Source organism: Papio anubis, chromosome 13 (assembly GCF_008728515.1).
Source record: "Papio anubis isolate 15944 chromosome 13, Panubis1.0, whole genome shotgun sequence".
NCBI classification, from domain to species: Eukaryota; Metazoa; Chordata; class Mammalia; order Primates; family Cercopithecidae; genus Papio; species Papio anubis.
Window position 1 is genome coordinate 94,727,155 of NC_044988.1, and position 24,296 is coordinate 94,751,450.

Consider the following 24,296-nt stretch of genomic DNA (forward strand, 5'->3'; position numbering starts at 1 on the left):
TGTGGTGATATGAAAAAGAAATGTGAATTTAACAGAGGACAAAAAGTTCATTGATTTGGTTTCAAATTCTACCTTGTAGCTATCCTTTAAAAAACTTTACTTCTCAAGATATGGTAGAGTAGCAAAGAATAATATCCACAATTTTCTGAAAAGGCTACTAACATATTGTTTCTCTTCCAACTACATGTCCGTGTGAGGCCAGATTTTCTTTATATACTTCAGCCAAAACAACATTTTCAGCACATTGAAGCAGAAGCAGACATGAGAATCCAGCTGTGTTCTAAGCTGTACATTAAAGATACTTGCAAAAAACGTTGAAGTGTCATTCTTTTCATTTTTTATTTTGGAAAATAATAGTTATTTTTAATTTTTTTTAAAAAAGGCTTTTTTGTGTTACCATTAAATTTTTTTCTTTTTTTAAAAAAATGGGGCCAGGCACAGTGGCTCATGCCTGTAATCTCAGCACTTTGGGAGCCCGAGGCAGGCGGATCACGAGGTCAGGAGATCAAGACCATCCTGGCCAACATGGTGAAACCCCGTCTCTACTACAAATACAAAAAATTAGCTGGGTGTCGTGGCGTGTGCCTGTAATGCCAGCTGCTCGGCAGGCTGAGGCAGGAGAATCGCTTGAACCCAAGAGGTGGAGGTTGCAGTGAACCGAGATCACACCACTGCACTCCAGCCTGGTGACAGAGCGAGACTTTGTCTCAAAAAAACAAAAAACATGGACAGCCTCCCAAACCAGAGTCGGTTCAGAGAGACTCCCATGTATTACCATTTAATGGGTATGTTTAAATGAATTAATAAATATTAAAATCTCAGTTTTAATTTCTAATATAGAATTTCAATAGATATAACCACTATAAACAAAAGCTCTTAGGGTCAGTAATTTTTTAAGTTGTAAAGATGTCTTGGCCAGGCATGGTAGCTCGTGCCTGTAATCCCAGCACTTTGAGAGGCGGAGGCGGGAGGAGTGCTTGAGCCTACGAGTTCAAGACCAGCCTGGGCAACATGGTGAGACCCTGTCTCTACAAAAAATAATGTAAAAATTAGCTGGGTATGGTGGTGTAGGCCTGTGCTCACAGCTATTTGGGAGGCTAAGGCAAGAGGATCACTGAAGCCCAAGAGGTTGAGGCTGCAGTGAGCTGTTTGCACTACTGCACTCCAACCAGGGTGACAGAGTGAGACCCTGTCTCCAAAAAAAAAAAAAAAAAAAAAATCCTGAGACCAAAATTTGAGAACTGCTGTTTTAGGCTATCTTTTATAATGATCTACCTATAGAACAAAAGTAAAAATCAAAAGGCATAATAGTACTGTCATTCATTATGGAAAGATAGCTTCAGACAAAAAAAAAAAAATAGCTTCAGACTAAAAACATTTAGATTAATAGTTTCTTTTTTATGTTTGAAATTTCCATCCTCCACATACTTCTCTGTTTTAAAGTTATTTGCTGAGAGCAGTGTTAGAACTTCAAGATTTACAACCTTTTATTTATACCCTGTCTGTACATAGTATTGCCCTTATGTTTATATTTTATTTATTTATTTTTTAATTTTTAGTTCTTGTAAATTATGTAGAGACAAGGTCTCACCATCTTGCCCAGACTGGTCTTGAACTCTTGAGCTTAAGTGGTCCTCCCTCCTTGGCCTCCCAAAGCACTGGGATTATAGGCATGAGCCCCTACACCTGGCCTTCCCCCTGTGTTTTCAGGTGAGGGGAAGGCGAGGCTCAGGGAAGCTGTGACATTCTGAAAACATTGATAGTTTAGGTCTTCTGGCTTTGTTCTCTTTGCATGAACCATACTAGCATTTGGCCATTAGAAGTAAAGATGCCAGACCACTTAAATGTAAAGAAAATCTGTGTATGAAGATACTAATAAAAACAAAATAAATTGAAAGTAAGCATTATTTGATTTTTTTTTTCCTCATATGCCTCTCAAGTTCTAATGGATCAAAAAAGGAGCCATCAGAGAATACTTAGAACCCTTTAAACTGTGTTGAGACCATTTGTCCTAAGTTGTGGCTTGGTCTCACTGTTTCCTTCCTGTTTTAGGTGCCCACCAGCTGACCTCTCCTCCTTCTCAGTCAGAGTCTCTGCTGGCCATGTTTGATCCACTGTCTTCACATGAAGGTAAACCAGTGAAATGAACTTTTTCACTCATGTCATAGACAGGAGGAGGAAACCAAACCCCCTTGTTAATGCCTTTGTTAGAGAAGTTGTGTCTCAGTTACAAAGCTTTTTTTTTTTTTTCTTGTGTTGCAGGGGCTTCTGCTGTGGTAAGGCCAAAGGTTCACTATGCTAGGCCATCGCATCCACCACCAGATCCCCCAATCCTGGAAGGAGCTGTGGGAGGAAATGAGGCCAGGTTGCCAAACTTTGGTTCCCATGTGTTAACTCCGGCTGAATTGGAGGCATTCAAGCAAAGGCATTCTTACCCTGAGAGACTAGTTCGAAGCAGGAGCTCTGATATAGTATCTTCTGTCCGGAGACCCATGAGTGACCCCAGCTGGAACCGGCGTCCAGGAAATGAAGAGCGAGAACTCCCTCCAGCTGCAGTCATTGGTGCTACTTCTTTGGTGGCTGCACCTCATTCATCATCTTCATCCCCGAGTAAGGACTCCTCAAGAGGAGAGGTATGGGACATAGGCCGTGAAGAATTGTGTTCTGCCTGCCTGGTTCTCTTGATGTCTGAAATTAACATGGAATATATAAATGTAGGATTACATATAGAGAGTAGTGGCGATTAAAGATGATTTGTCAATCTAGTGTGCCCACAACCATAACCATTGGAAACCTATACAACTTTCGTTTTATAGTGATACTATCTTGCATTTTTGTGACACTTTTAGCTTCTCTCCAAGCAATTTTGTATCTGATTTTATTTAAGCCTTACAATATTCCTCTGAGATGTTAGATGAGGTGTTTTTTTTTTTTTTTTTTTTTTTGTGGGATGGAGTCACACTCTGTCACCTAGGCTGGAGTACAGTGGCGCAATCTTGGCTCACTGCCACCTCCACCTCCCGGGTTCAAACGATTCCTCTGCCTCAGCCTCCTGAGTAGGTGAGACTACAGGCATGCGCCACCATGCCTGGCTAAATTTTTGTATTTTAGTAAAGACGGGGTTTTACCATGTTGGCCAGGATGGTCTCGATGTCCTGACCTCGTGATCTGCCCACCTCGGCCTCCCAAAATGCTGGGATTACAGGCAAGAGCCACCGTGCCTGGCCCCATGACTATTTTTTATTTTAAACAACTATAAAGTTACAAACAAGTTGGAAGTACAATAAAAGAACACTTCCTTCCCATTTGAGAGCAAGTTGCCAGCATGATGCTCCAGTACCCCTAAACACTTCAGTGTAAGTTTCCTGCAAACAAGCAGATTCTCCTACACCTCACGGTACAACCATCAACTTCAGCAGATGAACATTGATACATTACTGTCAGCTACTTATGACACCCCATTCATGTGTCCCCAGTTGTCCCAGTAACATTTTTTATAGTAAGAAGATTCTATTCAGAATCACAGACTGCTTTTAGTTGTCATGCCTTTTTAGTCTCCTTCAGTCTAGAACAGTTCCTCATTTTTTTCCTGACTCATATGACCTGTACACTCTTGCAATTTACAGGCCATTTGTTTTCTAGAATGTTCCTCAGGTTAGGTTTGTTTGATGTTTTCTTGTGATTAGACTGAGGTTATTAATCTTTGGCAGGAATATCACTGAAATGACAGTTTTTTTATTGCACCTTGTCAGGTAGCACAGTTTTAATTTGTCCCATTTCTACAGTGTTCATTTGGAGAATTTGAGGAAATGTTGTCTACCAGGCTTTGCCACTGTAAAGTTACTCTTTTCCCTTTATAATTAATAAGTGTTTTGGGGGAGAGGGTACGTAAAAAACATGTAACTATCCTGTTCTCCATCACATTTTTAACTTACCTACTTATTATATCTATGGTCTTATGGTTTTCTGTCTTTTAAAAAAATTTGTGTGTGTGCGTGTGTGTGTTTTGTTGTTTGTTTGTTTGTTTGTTTGTTTTAGATAGGGTCTTGTTCTATCACCCATGCTGGAGTGCAGTGGTGCCAACACTGCTCATTGCAGCCTTAACCTCCCAGGCTCAGGCAATCCTTCCACTTTGGCCTCCCAAGTAGCTGGGAGTATAGGCATGCACCACATGCCTGGCTAAATTTTTGTTTGTTTGTTTGTTTTGGTAGAGATGGGGACTGTGTTGCCCAGGTGCTTGTCTTGAACTCTTGGGCTCAAGCAGTCCTCCCACCCCAGCCTCCCAAGTGTTGGGATTATAGGCATGAGCCACCCACAGTGCCTAGCCCAGTTTTCTGTCTTGGTTAGGGTTTGTCACTATTACTTATTTTGAAGCCCAGTTGTCCCTAATTAGGCCAGTGGGAGCCCCTTCAGGCTGGCTCCTGAGTTCTTTCAATGCACTGCTATTATTCTTTGAGCATATCTTTACTTTCTGGCAAAAGATGTTACAAGCGGATACTGTACTTTGTCCTAGTCAGCTCTTTCTTTAAGTACCCTTGTTTCTTTTAATGAAAAATGCAGGCCGGGCGCGGTGGCTCAAGCCTGTAATCCCAGCACTTTGGGAGGCCGAGAAGGGTGGATCACGAGGTCAGGAGATCGAGACCATCCTGGCTAACACAGTGAAACCCCGTCTCTACTAAAAAATACAAAAAACTAGCCAGGCGAGGTGGTGGGCGCCTGTAGTCCCAGCTGCTCAGGAGGCTGAGGCAGGAGAATGGCGTGAACCCGGGAGGCAGAGCTTGCAGTGAGCCGAGATCCGGCCACTGCACTCCAGCCTGGGCGACAGAGCGAGACTCCGTCTCAAAAAAAAAAAAAGAAAAATGCTTTTTTGGAAATTGAGATCTGGATACAGTGTTCATTTGCTGTAGGGGTGTTGCTGCTCCCAGGACTACTCAGTGAATAGAGCTAGGGAGTGTGTGTTACACATGTTTACCTGTGTATTTTAATTATCTACCTTTCTCCATAAATAAGACCGTGAACTTACACTGACACACTCAATTTTAGTCCAAACACAACAGAGTTTGTTTCATCTTTCTTCCTTTCCAAATTTGTAACTCCTTTCTCCAACAGTGAGATATCTGCTTTCACTATTCTTCATGTGCATATTTATTCCATCAGCTCCCCTGTATGTATTCAATTTCTCATCCCCACTGTTAAATTAACTTTTCCCTGGCACAGATGCCCTCATCTCTCTGCTGGGGTTCTGATAATTCTTTATCCCAGGTATATAGATGAAAAATGGAAATTAAGTGATTTGTCCATGGTTACAGTCCCTGTCCTTTGGCATGTTTTTTTTTTTTTTTTTTTTGTTTTGTTTTGTGAGATAGAATCTCACTCTGTCGCCCAGGCTGGAGTGCAGTGGTGCGATCTCGGCTCACCGTGACCTCTGCCTCCCGGGTTCAAGCAATTCTCCTGCCTCAGCCTCCCAAGTAGCTGGGATTACAGGCGAGCACCACCACACCTGGCTAATTTTTGTATTTTTAGTAGAGATGAGGTTTCACCATGTTGGCCAGGCTGGTCTTGAGCTCCTGACCTCAGGTGATCCACCCGCCTCGGCCTTCCAAAGTGCTGGGATTACAGGTGTGAGCCACTGTGCTCAGCCCCTTTGGCATGTTTTAATGATAACTTAGTATAATTTTGATCAAAACGTGAACTTTGAAGTTGCTTAGGTCTAGGTTTGAGTCTCAGCTGTGCCACATATAGGCTGTGTAGCTTTAAGGAAGAGATTGTTTTAGTCTCATATTTTTTTATCGATATAAAGGGCCTAATACAGGACCTATCTCTGAGGTTACTGTGAAGATTAAATGAGATGATACATATCCTTACTATGCTCAGTATTTGGCACATAGTACACACTTGGTTTTATTATTATTAATACTACTGCTACCATCTCTACTGCCCTTCTGGAGTTTATTTGTACTGCATTTACTTATTTCATAAGTATTTATTGAGTGCCCAGTCTACACCGGGCTCTTAGTAAGGCTTCAGTTTATTAACAGTAATGAGTAGTGCCTACCCTCAAGTGGATGACAGTGGTGCTTAAAAGGTAAACTACCTTGCTCCAGTAGTCAACCTACATGGCAATAGGAGTTGTGCCTTAAGGCAAACAAGACTGGCTTTCTTATTTCACAAACTTACTTAAATCCTTTTTAGCCTGAGCAACATAGTAAGACCCCGTCTCTACAAAATAAAAACAAAACATTAGCTGGGCATGGTGGTGTGGACACCTGTGGTCCTAGCTACTTGGGAGTCTGATATGTGGAGGATTGCTTGAGCCAGGGAAGTTGAGGCTGCAGTGAGCTGTTATTGTGCTACTGCACTCCAGCCTGGGCAACAGAATGAGATCCTGTCTCAAAACAAAAACGAACAAAAAGAAATCCTTTTCTTAGTAATTTATCCTGCTATTCAACTCCAAATAAAGCCTCCAACTTTTTCTACAGACTGAAGAACGCAAAGATAGCGATGATGAGAAATCAGACAGAAACAGACCTTGGTGGAGAAAACGTTTTGTTTCAGCCATGCCTAAAGGTAATTTTATAAAATATTAGAACGCTGTCTTAGCAATAAGAAGCAAAGCCCCAGAATCTCTTTCAGAGAGCCAATATCTCAATTCCTCTGTAAGACTTGCTGGGCCTAAGTTTCTAGCCACTTTGAGGGTGTAGAAAATGGTTCCACTCAGATGAATGCTAAGGCAGAGCTTTAGAAACGTTCTTGTTCTTTGCAGGAAGTGGTAGTGGTCGTAAATGGAAGTCATGCCTGTCAGTATTGTTTAAATATCATATACCGTTGAAGTTAAACATATAGAGGACTTTTGACATATATATTGCTATTAATTATTGCAGGAAAATGGGACACTATTGATAATTAAACATTGAAAATTCATCCTTTACATTCCTGGAATAAGTTGAAGCTTTTTATGTCTATGTTCATTGAGAATGTTTATACTGTAAATATCAGTGAGTGTTTGTTTTGGAAGGTAGCTGTATAAAATTGTTTACTTTTTTGGTGAACAGCCCGGCATCATTTGAGTTGGCAAAAGCATCTCTTCCTGAAAGAAGAGATCATCCAGGAGTAAAGCTAGAAACTTCTTCCAAAGGCCTCTTCTCAGCACGGTGGCACTCAGGAACTCTGGGGAGAGCTGCTTTCACGCCATACTCAAGCGCTTGATGAGGAGGAGAGAATGAAGCTAGGAGTTTTTAATGTGTTGTTTTTGAGCAGAGGTTAAGAGTCAGTGGTTTTGATTTTAGTCCCAATGGATTCCTGTTAAATTATTCTTCCTATGACAGATGACTCCAAAGCAGATTCTGAAAGCTCCTTTAAAAACCTTCATTACTATTTTAAGGACAATTATCAGTCAACACTTGGAATTTCTTAGCTTTTAAACTTTTCAGCCTCCTTTCACTTAGAAATGTTGGCCCACCAGTTAACTTCCGAGTAGTGCAGTATGTTATATGTCACACTACTGACTTTATTTAATTTCCAGCTCCTATACCATTTAGAAAGAAAGAAAAACAAGAAAAAGACAAAGATGATCTGGGGCCTGACAGATTCTCAACACTCACAGGTTTGTAGACCCATGGACTTCCTGGCTCCTTCATTCCCAGAGCACATATTTCATAACACTTTTTCTTGGGTGCCATAAGCGTTGCCTTTTTAGAAGAGTGTGTCTGTGTGTACAGTGGGGAGTATGTTCTTCATAGCTCCGTGGTTTCCAGTTGGCAGCCACAGTAAACCTCAGTGTGCTCTTCCTGCAGACTGCCACCACCATCATCATCCTCATTATCATAACTCCGTTTATGATGAGGCCCCTGATCCTGAGCCTCTAGGCATACCCTACAACTCGACATCTAGTGGGATGATGACACACAGTGCCTTTTAGGAAAGTGTGGTGACAGTTTTAGTGCTGTGCATGCTGTATCTTTGGATCATTGATTGAATAGTTTTCTTTAACATTGATTGTAGAATTCTACATTTATTTTCATCTACAGTTTGTTCTTGATTATTCAGGATCACAGTGAAATTCTGTTTTACCTAATCATTTCCTTTTTTGTGATAAAGTGTTTGTTCAAACAATATCATAAATGCCAACCATTCTAATGAAAGTTTTAAAAACTTTACTAATTTTTTACAGCTTGAACCATTTTAACATTGCCATCTGACCCAAGGAAAATACAGCTGGGGGTTGGGTTTTTACCTGATTAAGCGTTTGTATTTCTGCAGCTGCTTTTTGGCACATTATGAATGAGCACCTTAAAAGGAGAGTTTGAGAGTAGTGTTAATGACCAGCCTTGGGTTTGATAGCTGTGTATTGTTTCCAGTGGCTATAGAGCATCTTGAGCAAGTTTGTTCAACCCACGGACCGCAGACCACAGGCAGCCCAGGACAGCAGGACAGCTTTGATTGCGGCCCAACACAAATTCGTAAACTTTCTTAAAACAGTATGAGATTTGTGCAGGAACCCTTTTTTTGTTTGTTTGTTTTAGCTCATCAGCTATCATTAGTGTTAGTGTATTTTATGTGTGGCCCAAGACAATTGTCTTCTTCCAGTGTGGCCCAGGGAAGCCAAAAGATTGAACACCCCTGGTCTAGAGGGAAGTTCATTTCTCACCTCTTTTTTTTCTTTCATTTTGAATTGTTTTTCTACTAAGTTAAAATGAAAAATTTTTTTCATTAAACAATTTTATTTAAAAATGAGATAGATAATAGGATAACATCCTCATCAAAGAGTTCAGCATTACAGGTAGAATCCCATTTTAATGCCTGTTATTCTAATGTTTAGTTCCATATATTTATATATATTTCCATATCCTAGCATGTAAGTCCTTGCTTTATTGGAAATGGTGATTTCCCCGGAAGAAAAGGTTTTGAACAGCAGGAGATGTGCTTACAGGCCACAGATCCCTGCTGAGAGCAGCCAAGCCTGTCCTGTTCAGTCAGGAAATACTTGTTGACCATGTGACTCATGCCAGGCACTGTGCTAAGTGTTGTGGGTATTAAGTCAAATCACACATGACTCTTCAGGACCTTCCAGTCTGATTGGGAAGAGTTGGAAAGACATTGTCCTTTTGGCAAAATATTTCTGTATCCTTACCACATGTTCCTAATATTAGAAGAACACCAGCGTTTACAAAGTGAATTACTCTTAATGACATCTCATGTTTTTAAAATGTTGACTCAATAGTTTTGAAGAAGTTATAAATTATTGTTTGTTTGTTTGAAGGAGTTATATTTTATTTACCCTCTTTAGGCAATATATTTTTCTTGGTTCTTGATATTGGAAATAGATCAATAGATTGGATATAGAAGCCAAGTAGAGTAGAATAAGTCTTTTTCATAAAGTAATTCATTTTCTTTGGCTGTGATTCAAGCAGGTTAGTTTCCTTACTGGTCCAGAAATTTCTATCCAGTCCTTATTAATGACTCATTGAAAGTTATCATTAAACCAATATAAAGATGTTATAGGAGGAAATTTCCTAGTAGTCTGTTCATAATTCTGTGACCCTAACTACTATTCTTTTCCTGTTATCTCCTAATCTTTTCCCATATTTATACATGGCTTTTTCTTGACTGAATTAGATTATGCATGTGACTTTGTATTCTTTTTTTAACCAAGTTATTTTATAAAACCTCTCCCAATTTCTACTAGACATAGTTGGGTTTTAAATCATTTTTATTAGCTATAAAATAATCGCTCATGGTTTTACTGCAGTGTAAACGTTTTCTTACATTGGCTGTTTAAATTGTTCCCAATTTTTTATTATGAAATTAGTACTCACAATGCATTTATATGTATTGCATTTTTTGTTTGTTTTAATTATTCTCTGGGGGTAAAATTTTTAAGAACAGTGTTAATAGATATAAAGATTATAAGCAACATTGTGGCTCTCACTGTGTTTAGCCGTAGTGTAGTGTATTGTCCCTTTTTCAGACCTCTCAACAGCACTGAAAAGTAATAACCAACTGAGTAAGGTGGCGCATGCCTATTATCCCAGCTCTTTTTGGGAAGCCAAAGTGAGAGATTGCTGAAGGCCAGGAATTCGAGGTTACATTGAACTATGTGCCACTGCACTCCAGCCTGGGTGACAGAGCAAGACCTTGTTTCTATTTAAAAAAAAAAAAAAAAAAAAAAAAAAGCAATAGCCAAAAAGGACTTCCCCTTCAAAACAAGATTCTGTAATGATAAATGCTTTATCAGTTTACATTTGGAGAGAGATCAGATTTTATTAAGAATCTCTTATGAATTCAAATACTGTTATAGCAGAAATACTAAATTACTTTGGAAATCCTCTCTATATACAGTTGTCCTTCAGCATACTCAGGGAATTGGTTCCAGGACCCTTGCTCCCCACCTCATACCCTAATCTGTGCATACTTGAGTCCTGCAGCTGGCCCTGTGGAACCTGTGTATGTGAACAGTTGGCCTTCTCTATATGCTTGTTTCGCAGCTCTCTGTGAAATGTAGTAGTTTCTTTTTCTTTTCTCTCTCTCTTTTTTTTTTTTTTTTGAGACAGTGTCTTGCCCTGTTGCCCAGGATGGAGTATAGTGGCATGGTGTGATCTCGGCTCACTGTAATCTCTGCCTCCTGGGTTCAAGCGATTCTCCTGCCTCAGCCTCCCAAGTAACTGGGATTATAGGCATGCGCCACCACGCCCAGCTAATTTTTGTATTTTTAGTAGAGTTGGGGTTTCGCCAAGTTGGCCAGGCTGGTCTCAAACTCCTGACCTCAGGTGATCCGCCTGCACTGGCCTCCAAAGTGCTAGGATTACAGGCGTGAGCCACCGTGCCCAGCCTAATACAGTATCTTCAATCTGCATTTGATTGCAAAAAACTGTATAAATGGACCTGTGCAGTTCAAACCCATGTTGTTCAAAGGTCAACTGCAGTTTACTACAATTTTATGGAGACATGAAAACCATGTATTTGTTTCATGAAAACAAAAGAAGAGCCTATGAGCATGATACTTAACTTGTCTATGTCTTGATTTCGTCTTCTGTAAAATGAGGATGTTAACAATATTTCTCTGTAAGGTTGTTTGATCAGTAATTAAGATAATCTCTATAAGGTGCTTAGCACAGTTCCTGGCATGGTAAGTGCTCAATAAATATTAGCTGCTATTAGCTGCTGTGAACACAAACACGAACAGACACACACAGAATACATATATGTATATATACACGTGTGTCTGTGTGTGTGTATATATATATATATATAATCTAGTGATTTTGATGTGTTTTTGTAATTTTTAGAAAATGGGATTCTACCAGAATGTGAACATTTATGGTCACCTGCCTGGGCTAGGTCTATCCAGGAGTTTGTGTTTCACTGTGGAACTTTGTCCTGTAGATCTATAGCAATCCCTTGCTTTAACAACCCAGTTGACTACTATTTCAGATTCCAGGATGATATTTTTGATGTGCTGATTTTGAAAGAGTAATGGTCCTGTCAGTAAATAGTGCTGCATTTGTGATTGTGATAAGCTTTTTCTCTGTGCATCCCAGGTACAATTCCAGCACTCCCCAAGAATGTCTAGATTCTGTAGGAGTGCGTCTGACATCAGTGCATGCACAAAAGTGCTCTGTTCCAGCAGCTGCACTGTCATGGTGAGATCTAGTGAGAATAGAATATGAATACTGTTAGTTTTCAAATGCGTGGAGAGAGACTCATAAAGGAAGAATGGAAAAAGACATTTGTTATTATTTAAAGGGGTTTAAGTCTAAGTTTGAATAGTTTTTTTTTCCTCCTTCAGCATAGAGATGTCCGAATAAATGAAGTCTGCATGTAAAAATGCACTGTTGGAAGTTCTGTTAGCATGAATTGCTGATAACAGTGATTTGAGTGCAAACACTTTAGAAATCTGTCATCCATTCAGTCTGCCCTGAACTTTGACACTGTCATTCTGGTGATGATGAGAAGGTGGAGCTACTCTTCCCAATTTCCTGCTTTGGCAAGGCTCTCAGACCTAGAAATGGGATGAGTAGGCAGCTGCATGGTGCCTCTTAACATTGAGATATGTGCTCTTTTAAAGTCTTACCTCCTAATCCGCCTTTGGGATTATGCTACTGGTGTCATACTAACATTAGAGTTGGTACAAACCGAAGGGGCTAATTCTCTCATTCTCCTTTCCCTTGCAGATGATCCCAGCCCTAGACTCAGTGCACAAGCTCAGGTCGCTGAGGATATTCTGGACAAATACAGGAATGCCATTAAACGGACCAGCCCCAGTGATGGAGCAATGGCAAACTATGAAAGTACAGGTGATAATCATGACAGAGATTTGAGTAATAAACTGTTATATCATAGTGACAAAGGTAATCTGAATTTAAGTGGCCTTTAAAAGAAAGAATAGCTAAGGGAATCAGTTTACTACCTCAAAATTACAGACTACCTGTAATTTTGTTTAAATTGTTTAAATGTTTAAATTGATGTCCTTCTCTGGATTCTCCCACTAGCCCTGGGTACCCCTGAATGTTCAGATGCCTTAGAGTTGTCCTCCTTTGCATCTGGGGTGACTGGCCCACAGGGAGTTGGGGCATATTTTAATGGGAGGAAGTTCTTTTTCAATGTCTACAGCTTTGTAATTTTATCCAGTTACACACTCTCAATATAGCTATGGGAGCAGACTATTGGGACAAGTTATCCATTGTCACCTGGTACTTATTTTAAAGGATTCTGTTTTCCTCATAATAGAATACTGAATAGCTTTCAGAAAAATGAGATACAGTCCCCAAGATAAATGAAGAGAGAAAGTGTATAAAAGCATAAATAGGGGCTGAGCACGGTGGCTCACACCTGTAATCCCAGCACTTTGGGGGCCGAGGTGGGCAGGTCACTTGAGGTCAGGAGTTTGAGACCAGCCTGGCCAATGTGGCAAAACCCCGTCTCCACCAAAAATACAAACAATTAGCTGCATGTGGTGGCAGATGCCTGTAATCCTCAGATGGCTGAGGCATGAGAATCGTTTGATCCCAGGAGGCGGAGGTTGCAGTGAGCTGAGATGACGCCACTGCACTCCAGTCTGGGCAACAGAGCGAGACCCTGTCTCAAAAAAACAAACAAAAAAAAACAACAAAAAAGAAAACATAAACATAAATAGTATACTGCATAAATATGTGTTTATGCCTATATGCACATAGAGTATCTCCTGGAAGAATCTTCCAGCAAACTGGTAACGTGAGTTGGCTCTGAGGAAGACTTCTAGGAAGCCTCAGAGGGAGAGGGAGTGGAAAGGAGAACTTCCCGTATTTTTTAATTTGAATAGTTTCCAAATAACAGAAAAATTGAAAGAATAATACAATGAAGGTTCATCTACCCTCTATCTAGACTTAACAATTGTTAACATTTTGCCACATTCCCCATATATATATATATATATATATAGTGTGTGTGTGTGTGTGTGTGTATATGTATATATATACTTTTTTTTTTTTTTTTTTTTTTGGTGAGACAGTCTCACTATGTTACCCAGGCTAAAGTGCAGTGGCACAATCATGGTTTACTGCTGCAGCCTCAACCTTCCCAGGCTAAGGTGATCCTCCTATCTCGGCTTCCTGAGTAGCTGGGACCACAGGCACGTTCCACTGTGCCCAGCTAACTTTTATATATTTTTGTAGAGTTGGGACTTCGCCGTGTTGCCCAGGCTGGTCTCTCCCTGTATTTTTTTCTGAAGCATTTGAAATTATTTCCAAAGAATAAGGATATTTTCATATATGAACTCAATATATTTATTATGTTTTGGAACTTTTTAGTCTTTTAAATTTTTTTTTTTGTAGAGGTGAGGTCTCACTATGTTGCCCAGGCTGGTCTTGAAATCATGAGCTCAAGCGATCTTCCTGTCCTATGCCTGGCCAAACTTTTTATTCTTTTTGATTGTATACATGTATGTATTGTATTATATATTTCTTTTGTGTGTGTGTTTTTTTATTTGAGACGGAGTCTTAATTCGTTGCCCAGGTTGGAGTGCAGTGGCGCAATCTCAGCTCACTACAACCTCCACCTACCGGGTTTAAGCAACTCTCCTGCCTCAACCTCCTGTGCAGCTGGGACCACAGGTGTGTGCCACCACACCTGGCTGATTTTTGTATTTTTCATAGAGATGGGATATCACCGTGTTTGTCAGGCTGGTCTTGAACTCCTGACCTCATGTGATCCACCCACCAAGGCCTCCCAAAATGCTGGGATTACAGGTGTGAGGCACTGCACTCAGCCGTGTATTATATATTCTTGATTAAGACATAAAACCAACTTTGCAAACCACAGATCTGACCTTGTTGCATTTGTGAGTTGGTCCCCTGACTCGCTCTTGGGTGTAGCAGGAAGACCTCCAGTAGAGAGAGTCAGGAGACCTGAACCCATAGTCAATCTTGGCCATTGGCCAACCAAGGAATTTAGAGCAAGCCATTTTCTGACTGGGCAGGAGTCCATGTCTATAAAATGATTTTTGAAGCCTCTTTTAGTTCTCTGCTTCAGTGATTCTAAGATGTTAACTTTATTAAGTTAATGTGGACTTTCATTGTTGTGCATTAGTATCGGGATAAGAAGTAAAACCACTCTCTTCTCAGCAACTAGTCTCTTGATGCATAATTGTTGCTGTTGATAATTCAGTTAAGTATTTGAAGTTTTTCTTTCTTTTTTTCCAGAGAACTCTTATTGTTAGTCAATGGTAATTTATTCTTGAGTTGCTCTGAATACCTACTAGTGCCATAATATTCCAAATGAACCTGGTTATCCATTTCTTGGGGGTGGGTTTTGTTTAGAGGTTTTGGGTGATGGTGAAAGTGCACATGATTCTCCCCGTGACGAGGCACTGCAGAACATCTCAGCTGATGATCTCCCAGACTCTGCGAGCCAAGCAGCCCACCCGCAAGATTCAGCTTTCTCTTACAGGTATTTCTTTTATAGGTTTTGGAACTTTAGGGTTTGGACTTTTCAGCACCATTGCAGTCACGTCAAGTCAAGTGATGTGTTGAATCAATAAATGTATAAAGCAGGGAGAGAAAAATGAAATGCTATTTACTAAGAAGACTTTGTTTCAGTTGTAGATGTTATGTATCAAAGGTGTTAATTCAAGGATTTAAAAAACTCACTGGGCGTGGTGGCTCACGCCTGTAATCCCAGCACTTTGGGAGGCTGAGACAGGTGGATCACTGGAGCCCAGGAGTTGGAGACCAGCTTGGGCAACATAGCGAAATCCTGTCTCTATAAAAAAGAAAAAGAAAAAGAAAAAAAAAAAAAAAAGAAGAAAGGGTTTCTTGTCAGGTAGTGAGCTTATCTTGTGGCATCATCAGTGTTTCTGAAGAGATGTGCCAAGAGATGTTCCAAATCTGAGTGCTGGGGGCTTCTGACTTCCGTGGTTCCTCCCACTCTGCCATAATATGCTTTTCCAATTCTTATAGCACCGGTCATAGAACTCAGTGTATGGAAAAAGGTCAGAAAGGATTTGTTGTTTGATTCTGGTGCCTTAAAGAATGGTCCTTGCCCTGAGCACTTTTATCACCTGGCTCCTTGGGTAATTAGAAAGCCTGTTCTTTTAAGTGGAGTGTCAGTTAAGAATCATCTTTTTAAAAATGTTTGAAACATTTGAGTCCTAAGATAACATTAATTTATATAGTAAATATTTGTAAAATGTGAGCATATCTGGCTAAAGAAATTAATGTATTTTCTACTCATTTTTCAGAGATGCGAAAAAGAAACTGAGGCTTGCTCTTTGCTCTGCGGACTCTGTTGCCTTCCCAGTGCTGACCCACTCAACAAGGAATGGTTTACCAGACCACACAGACCCAGAAGGTAAATTGCTGCAGGATCATTTAAGTTTTCCTATGTTTATGGGTTGCACCATATGAAATTGCCAGTATTCAGCTGTTTAAGCTGTATGGCAATTCCATATGGTTCAACTTAATATGTTTATATTAGTGTCACTTAAGGGCACTTTGATTACTGATAGTTTATTAAAGTATTTTCTAATTGGGCGTGGCAATACAGCTTAGTTCTAATGATACATGACAAAGCAGAATTGACATCCCAAATGCTGAGAGTTAGCTTAATTAAGCCCATGGAAATTCTCAATAAAAACAGAATCTTTGTTTCTTTTATTTAGACAATGAGATTGTATGCTTCTTAAAAGTTCAAATAGCTGAAGCAATTAATTTACAAGATAAGAACTTAATGGCTCAACTTCAAGAAACAATGCGCTGTGTGTGCCGTTTTGATAATAGGACTTGTAGGAAACTGCTGGCTTCTATTGCTGAGGACTACAGGTAATATACCCCACCTATTCAGCTTTTAAACCTAGTTGTTAGCTGCAAGTGTTTTCTTTTTGATCCTTATTTCAGAAATGAATCTAGGCTTCCTACAAAGTGCTTGGCTCTGTTTTCCTGGATGTAGATTTCTGTGTTAGTCTGTTCTCATGCTGCTGATAAAGACATGCCAGAGACTGGGCAGTTTACAAAAGAAAGAGGTTTATTGGACTTACAGTTCCATGTGGCTGGGAGGCCTCACAATCATGGCAGAAGGTGAAAGGCACATCTCAGATTGCAGCAGACAAGAGAAGAGAGCTTGTGCAGGGAATCCCCCCCCTTTTTTAAAACCATCAGATCTTGTGAGAATTATTCACTATCACGAGAACAGCACAGGAAAGACTTGTCCCCACTGATTCAGTTACCTCCCACTGGGTCCCTCCCATAACACTTGGGAATTCAAGATGAGATTTGGGTGGGGACACAGCCCAACCATGAGCTGCCCCTTGCTTCTCTCAGATCTCATGTCCTCACATTTCAAAACCAATCATGCCTTCCCAGCAGTTTCCCAAAGTCTTAACTCATTTCAGCATTAACTCAAAAGTCCACAATCAGAAGTCTCATCTGAAACAAGGCAAGTCCTTTCCGCCTATGAACCTGTAAAATCAAAATCAAGTTAGTTACTTCCTAGATACAATGGAGGTACAGGCGTTGGGTAAATACAGCCGTTCCAAATGAGAAAATTGGCAGAAACAAAGGTATAAGCCCCATCCAAGTCCGAAATCCAGCAGGGCAGTCAAATCTTTAAGCTTCAAAAGGAATTCCTTTGACTCCATGTCTCACATCCAGATCACGCTGATGCAACAGGTGGGTTCCCATGGTCTTTTTCTTTTTTTCCCGAAACAGAATTTTGTTCTTGTTGCCCAGGCTGGAGTGCAATGGTGCAATCTCGGCTCACTGCAACCTCTGCCTCCTGGGTTCAAGCAATTCCCCTGCCTCAGCCTCCCGAGTAGCTGGGATTACAGGCATGCACCACCATGCCTGGCTAATTTTGTATTTTTTTAGTGAAGATGGGGTTTCCCCATGTTAGCCAGGCTGGTCTTGAACTCCTGACCTCAAGTGATCCACCTGCCTCAGCCTCCCAAAATGCTGGGATTAAAGGCGTGAGCCACCGCACCCAGCCAGGGTTCCCATGGTTTTAGGCAGCTCCGCTCCTGTGGCTTTGCAGGGTATAGCCACTTTCCCAGCTGCTTTCATGGGGTGGTGTTGAGTCACTGGCTTTTCTAGGTGCACGGTGCAAGCTGTCAGTGGATCTGCCATTCTGAGGTCTGGAAGACAGTGGCCCTCTTCTCACAACTCTAATAGGCAGTGCCTCAGTAGGGACTCTGTGTGGGCGTTCCGACCCCACATTTCCTTTCCATACTGCCCTCGCAGAGGTTCTCCATGAGGACCCTTCCCCTGCAGCAAACTTCTGCCTGGGCATCCAGGTGTTTCCATACATCTTTTGAAATCTAGGCGGAGGTTCCCAAATCCCAATTCTTGACTTCTGTGCACCCACAGGCTCAACACCACATGGAAGCTGCCAAGGCTTAGGGCTTGCACTCTCTGAAGCCACAGCCCAAGCTCTATGTCTGCCCCTTACAGCCATGGCTGAAGCGGCTGGAAGGCAGGGCACCAAGTCTCTAGGCTGCATACAGCATAGGGACCCCGGGCCTGGCCCATGAAACCATTTTTCCTCCTGGGCCTCTGGGCCTGTGATGAGAGGGGCTGCCGTGAAGACCTCTGACATGCCATGGAGACATTTTCCCCATTGCCTTGGGGATTAATATTCAGCTCCTTATTACTATGCAAATTTCTATAGCCAGCTTGAATTTCTTCTCAGAAAATAGGATTTTGTTTTCTATTACATTGTCAGGCTGCAAAGTTTCTGAACTCTTATGCTCTGCTTCCCTTATAAAAATGTATGCTGGCAAAGCACAGTGGCTCATGCTTGTAATCCCAGCACTTTGGGAGGCCAAGGCAGGTGGATCACCCAAGGTCAGGAGTTCGAGACCAGCCTGGCCAACATGGTGAAACCCTGTCTCTATTAAACATACAAAAAATTAGTTGGGAGTGGTGGTGGGTGCCTATAATCCTAGCTACTTGGGAGGCTGAGACAGGAGAATTGCTTGAACCTGGAAGCAGAGGTTACAGTGAGCTGAGATCATGCCACTGTACTCCAGGCTGGGCAGCAAGAGTGAAGCTCTGTCTCAAGAAAAAAAAAAAAAAAAAACCAAAGCCGAATGCCTTTAACAGCACCCAAGTCACCTCTTGAATGCTTTGCTGCCTAGAAATTTCTTCTGCCAGATACTCTAAATCATCCCTCTCAAGTTCAAAGTTCCACAAATCTCTAGGGCAAGGGCAAAATGCCACAAGTCTCTTTGCTAAGACATAACAAGTCACCTTTGCTCCAGTTCCCAACAAGTTCCTCATCTCCACCTCAGCCTGGACCTTATTGTTCATACCAGTGTGAACATTTTCGTCAAAGCCATTCAACACATCTCTAGGAAATTCCAAACTTTCCCACATTTTCCTGTCTTCTTCTGAGCCCTCCAAACTGTTCCAGCCTCTGCCTGTTAACCAGTTCCAAAGCTGCTTTCACATTTTCGGTTGTCTTTTTAGCAGTACCCCACTCTCGGTCCCAATTTACTGTATTTGTTTGTTCTCATGCTGCTGATAAAACATATCTGAGACTGGGCAATTTAACAAAAAAAGAGGTTTAATTGGACTTAACAGTTCCATGTGGCTGGGGAGGCCTCACAATTATGGCGGAAGGTGAAAGGCACATTTCACATGGCAGCAGACAAGAGAAGAGAGCTTGTGCAGGGAAATTCCCCTTTTTAAAACAGTCAGATCTCTTGAGACTTACTATCACGAGAACAGCCCAGGAAAGACCTGCCTCTGTGTTTCAATTACCTCCCACTGGGTCCCTCCCACAACACGTGGGAATTCAAGATGAGATTTGGGTGGGGACACAGCCAAACCATATCAATTTCTAAGCAACATATTTGGATATTTAGTGTGGAAATGTAGTTATAAATGAGCAGTTCCAGATAGAAGAGTGCAGTTTATTTCAGCTTTGCACAAAAGCAGGTATAGAGGTATGCCTATATTATGAGGCCAGGACAACTAGAATATCATATTTCTTTTTTTAGTAGTGATAGGAAAGACTACTTTTCTGGACCAGAGAAGCAGAAGTAAGTAGCCTTAGGAATTGCTGTGCTTTTTCTGCTGCCAGTCCCCTGCTCATGATTATGGAGAAAAATGTAACTGAGATGCTTAGGTAGTGAGGAGGCTTCAAGGCTTAGGGAATGGGCACTCTGGTGATTGTTACATTTAGACTATAAGCAAGTAATTGGTGGGGGATGTTTGTAACCTAGTGACATATAACCTGTATTTGTTGTCATTTTTAGTCATCTGTAGCTGTCAATTTCCTATTAAGTATGAGGTCCTATAACTCCAGTATAAAATACACCAAGTATGCACAGGGGCTTAGTAACATTTAGTGAGTTAGCTAACTAAGTCTTCAGCCCCATAGATCCTCCCAGACAAAATGCAAAATGGGTCTGTTCTTCAGCTGGCACCATGATCAGTCTCTACCATGTCTGCAGCCTGACAGGCTACTTTGTATATGTGCTACTAAAGAAAGCACAGACATGCTACTTTGTAAAACCAGTCTGTGCAGTAATTTTATAAAGAAAAGTTAGGACCCTTATTCTTCAAAGAAAGTATGCACTGAATATATCTGATGTCATGCAAAGTATTTTTCCTTTTAGAAAAAGAGCCCCATATATTGCTTATCTCACTCGTTGTCGACAAGGACTACAGACCACACAGGCTCACCTGGAAAGGCTATTGCAAAGGGTTTTGCGAGACAAAGAAGTGGCCAATCGATACTTTACCACCGTCTGTGTGAGATTACTGCTTGAGAGCAAAGAAAAGAAGATCAGGGAATTCATTCAAGGTAACTCAATACCTTTAGTTTAAGCATCTCTTCACCTGTCATACGGTTGGGAAGATTGGGAAATACTGTTTTGTTTTGCTAGTTTGTTCAAGTATCTGCATGCCTTACTCAGTTATTTTATGGAGTCTTAATAAATTAAACTTTGATGTCAAACCAATAAATTACATTTTTCTCCTGTATTGAATATCTGTAGTTTACTTTTTAAATTGGGGACATTTGTAAATTTTGGGTCTGTACGAATTCTCTCATTTAAAAAAAAAAAAACAAATGCATTTTTTTTTAGGAACTTTTTTTTTTTTTTGAGACAGAGTCTTGCTCTGTCGCCAGGTTGGAGTGCAGTGGCGTGATCTCGGCTCTCTGCAACCTTCGACTCCCTGGTTCAAGGGATTCTCCTGCCTCAGCCTCCTGAGTAGCTGGGATTACAGGCATGCGCCACCACGCCCAGCTAATTTTTGTATTTTTAGTAGAGATGGGGTTTCACTGTGTTGGCCAGAATGGTCTCAATCTCCTGACCTCATGATCTGCCCACCTCGGCTTCCCAAAGTGCTGAAATTACAGGTGTGAGTCGCTGTGCCCAGCCTAGAAACATATTTTTATAACAAATTCCTTGCACTTAAACTTTCACATATTCCTTACTTTTTCTCCTGATTTAATTATATGGCCACATATTGTCCTAAAATAAACCACACTGAAACACTTTTGGCTTTAAGATCATGGTGTCTGCATAGCTAGTGATAAAAATTATTTCTATGATTTTCTTTTTAAAATTATTTAGATAGTTTTTATTAAACTATTTAAAAATTATTATTTTGCTTTGGAGACTTTCAGAAACTCACCGCAGCTGATGATAAAACTGCTCAGGTAGAAGATTTTCTGCAGTTTCTTTATGGTGCAATGGCTCAGGATGTCATATGGCAAAACGCAAGTGAAGAACAGCTTCAAGATGCACAGCTGGCCATTGAGCGAAGCGTGATGAACCGGATTTTCAAGCTCGCCTTCTACCCTAATCAGGATGGGGACATACTTCGCGACCAGTGAGTACTTCTATGTTGAGTGCCTATGTGGGACTACATAGGGATCTACCAGGTAGCCCATATTTTAGGCAAGCTATATGTGTAACTTAGTATCTGATTGTAAAAGGAAATGCATTGGTTACCATTTTTCACCTGTCAGAGTTACACGATCACAAAGAATGATAATACCCAGTTTTCAGGGAAGTGGACAGTCAAGCTGGAAGGGGTAGAAATTGGTGTAGCCTCTTTGGAAAGCACTGCTGTTTACTCTGCCTTAACTAATCTTCCCTTCCTTCTTGTGATTAAGTCTTACTTAGCCTTCAGGTCTTGACTTAAGTATCGTTTCCGTGATGAAGCCTCTCCTGACTAGGTTACATCCTATTAGGGCTGTCTCAGGCCTCAGTGCCTTTCTTTAGCACTTGCCACAGTTGCCATTTGACATCTGTTTGAGTCATGGTTTCTGAACCCAGCACTATTGACATTTAGGGCCAGATTGTTGATGATGTGGGAGGCTGTCCTGTGCATTATAGGATCTTTAGCAGCATCCCTGGCCTCTACACACTAGGTGCCAGTAATACCCCACCAATTGTGACAACCAAATGTCTCCAGACATTCCCAAATGTCCCTTATGGGGCAAAATTCTCCCCTGTTCTTTTTTTCTTTTGAGACAGGGTCTTGCCCTGTCACCCAGGCTGGAGTGCAGTGGCATGATCACAGCTCACTGAAGCCTCAACCTCCTGGACTCCTGTGACAAGTGATCCTCCTACCTTGGCCTCCCAAATCGCTGGTACTATAGGTGCACACCATGACACCTGGCTGATTTTGTTTATATTTATTTATTTATTTAGATGGAGTGTCACTCTGTCGCCTAGGCTGGAGTGCAGTGGCGTGATCTCAGCTCACTGCAACCTCTGCCTCCTGGGTTCAAGCGATTCTTCTGCCTCAGCCTCCTGAGTAGCTGGGACTACAGGCACGCGCCACCATGCCCCGCTAATTTTTTGTGTGTTTTTAGTAGAGATGGAGTTTCACCATGTTGGCCAGGCTGGTCTTGAACTTCTTACCTCAGATGATCTGCCCATCTTGGCCTCCCAAAGTGCTGAGATTACAGGCATGAGCCACTGCGCCCAACCTTGTTTATTTTTTGTAGCGACAAGGTCTTGCTGTGTTGCCCAGGTTGGTCTCAAACTGCTAGACTCAAGCGATCCTCCTGCTTCAACCTCCCAAAGTGCAGGAATAAGAGCTGGGATTACAAGGCATGAGCCACCATGCCTGGCCCTCTCCCCTGTTCTTAATCACTGGTTTGTGTGATCGTTTAATGAATGTTCTCTCCACACTGGCTTGTTCCCTCTGTGAGACCAGGAAATGATGCTTTTATTAACCACTCTAATAGCACCAGGCACAGTACTTGGCCTCTAATATATGCTTGTTATATATTTATTAAGAATGAACAGTTGGTCGGGCATCGTGGCTCACACCTGTAATCCCAGCACTTTGGGAGGCTGGTGCGGGTGGATCACCTGAGGTCAAGAGTTCGAAACCAGCCTGGCCAACATGGTGAAAGCCCGTCTCTACTAAAAATACAAAAATTAGCTGGGCGTGGTGGCATACATCTATCGTCCCAGCTGCTCAGGAGGCTGAAGAGGGAGGATTGCTTGACCCAAGAGGCGGAGGTTGCAGTGAGCTGAGATCGCACCACTGCACTCCAGCCTAGGCGACAGAGTGAGACTCTGTCTAAAAAAAGAAAGAGAGAATGAACAGTTAAGTATTTGAATACCAAAAAATGCCTGGAATTATATGGCTTATAAGTTATATCTCAATAAAGCTGTTTAAAAATACTAATCCTGGCCGGGCACAATGGCTCATGCCTGTAATCCCAGTGCTTTGGGAGGCTGAGGCAGGGGGATGACCTGAGAGTCAGGAGGAGTTGGAGACCAACCTGGCCAGCAAGCTGAAACCGTGTCTCTACTAAAAATACAAAAATTAGCCAGGCATGGTGGCTCACACCTGTCATGCCAGCTACTCGGGAGGCTGAGGCAGGAGGACCGCTGGAACCCGGGAGGCAGAGGTTGTGGTGAGCCGAGATCACACCATGCACTCCATCCTGGACAACAGAGCGAGGCTCCGTCTTTAAAAAAAAAAAAAAAAAAATTAATCTTGGAAAAAATTAACCTGGAATAGTAATACTAGTTATTTTTGGGTAGTGAGACTAGGAAATATTTTGCAGTTTTTATTTTTCCTCGTCTGTATATTCTCTCTTTTTTTGACAGTCTCCCTGTGTCACCCAGGCTGGAGTGCAATGGCATGATCTCAGCTCACTGAAACCTCTGCCTCCCGTGTTCAAGCAGTTCTCCTGCCTTAGCCTCCTGAGTAGCTGGCATTGCAGGCACATGGCACCATGCCCAGCTATTTTTGTATTTTTAGTAGAGATGGGTTTTCACCATGTTGTCCAGGCTGGTCTCAAACTCCTGACCTCAAGTGATCTGCCCACCTTGGCCTCCTAAAGTGCAGGGGTTACAGGCATGAGCCACCGTGCCCAGCCTTCTGTGTTTTCTTGAGCACTGCTTCACAACTCTGTTTCTGACCTCAAGCATGTTAAAGTTGTTACCATGCTTCTTAACAGTGACAGTGGCTTGCTGGGCCTGACTCCCAGGGGTCCGTGTAATAGGATCCTCGGGGTGTGGGTTATGTTTGTATGAAATATTTTTCATGGAGATTTTCAGATGTTGCATATATATTTGAGAAAATTGACTTTCCTGTGAAACGGGTTAGGATCCTTCCAATCTGCCGTCCTCATTTGTTCATGGTCTCAGAGTGTTTGGCCCACCCCAGACTTCTATGCTTAATATGCCAGATGGGACCTGTTTTCTCTCCAGAGCACCAGTTTTTGCCTTTAGGCATAGGATAAGGAACGGGGACATTCAAACCATATTGACTACAGACAGCAACTTTGAAGGAGATTGTTTTTCCCCACCCTCCATGACATTTCTGCAGCGTTTATAGCGTATGAAA

The 24,296-nt window shown here is 41.7% G+C and overlaps 1 protein-coding gene across 12 annotated transcripts in view; it reads left to right on the forward strand.

Moving 5' to 3' along the window:
* GAPVD1 (GTPase activating protein and VPS9 domains 1) overlaps positions 1 to 24,296 on the forward strand; it is a 108,929-nt gene that overhangs the window by 77,922 nt on the left and 6,711 nt on the right. For 8 of the 12 annotated variants that reach the window (XM_021927652.2, XM_021927653.2, XM_021927654.2 and 5 more), the window contains 10 exons: positions 2,053 to 2,130; positions 2,263 to 2,633; positions 6,480 to 6,567; positions 7,523 to 7,603; positions 12,171 to 12,293; positions 14,793 to 14,922; positions 15,713 to 15,822; positions 16,133 to 16,292; positions 20,087 to 20,274; positions 21,095 to 21,308. In XM_021927652.2, coding sequence (XP_021783344.1) covers positions 2,053 to 2,130; positions 2,263 to 2,633; positions 6,480 to 6,567; positions 7,523 to 7,603; positions 12,171 to 12,293; positions 14,793 to 14,922; positions 15,713 to 15,822; positions 16,133 to 16,292; positions 20,087 to 20,274; positions 21,095 to 21,308 — 1,543 coding nt within the window. Of the gene's footprint in view, positions 1 to 202; positions 386 to 2,052; positions 2,131 to 2,262; positions 2,634 to 6,479; positions 6,568 to 7,522; positions 7,604 to 12,170; positions 12,294 to 14,792; positions 14,923 to 15,712; positions 15,823 to 16,132; positions 16,293 to 20,086; positions 20,275 to 21,094; positions 21,309 to 24,296 lie in introns of those variants that run through there. The other 4 variants (XM_021927658.2, XM_021927661.2, XM_021927660.2 and 1 more) reach the window with 2 other exon arrangements.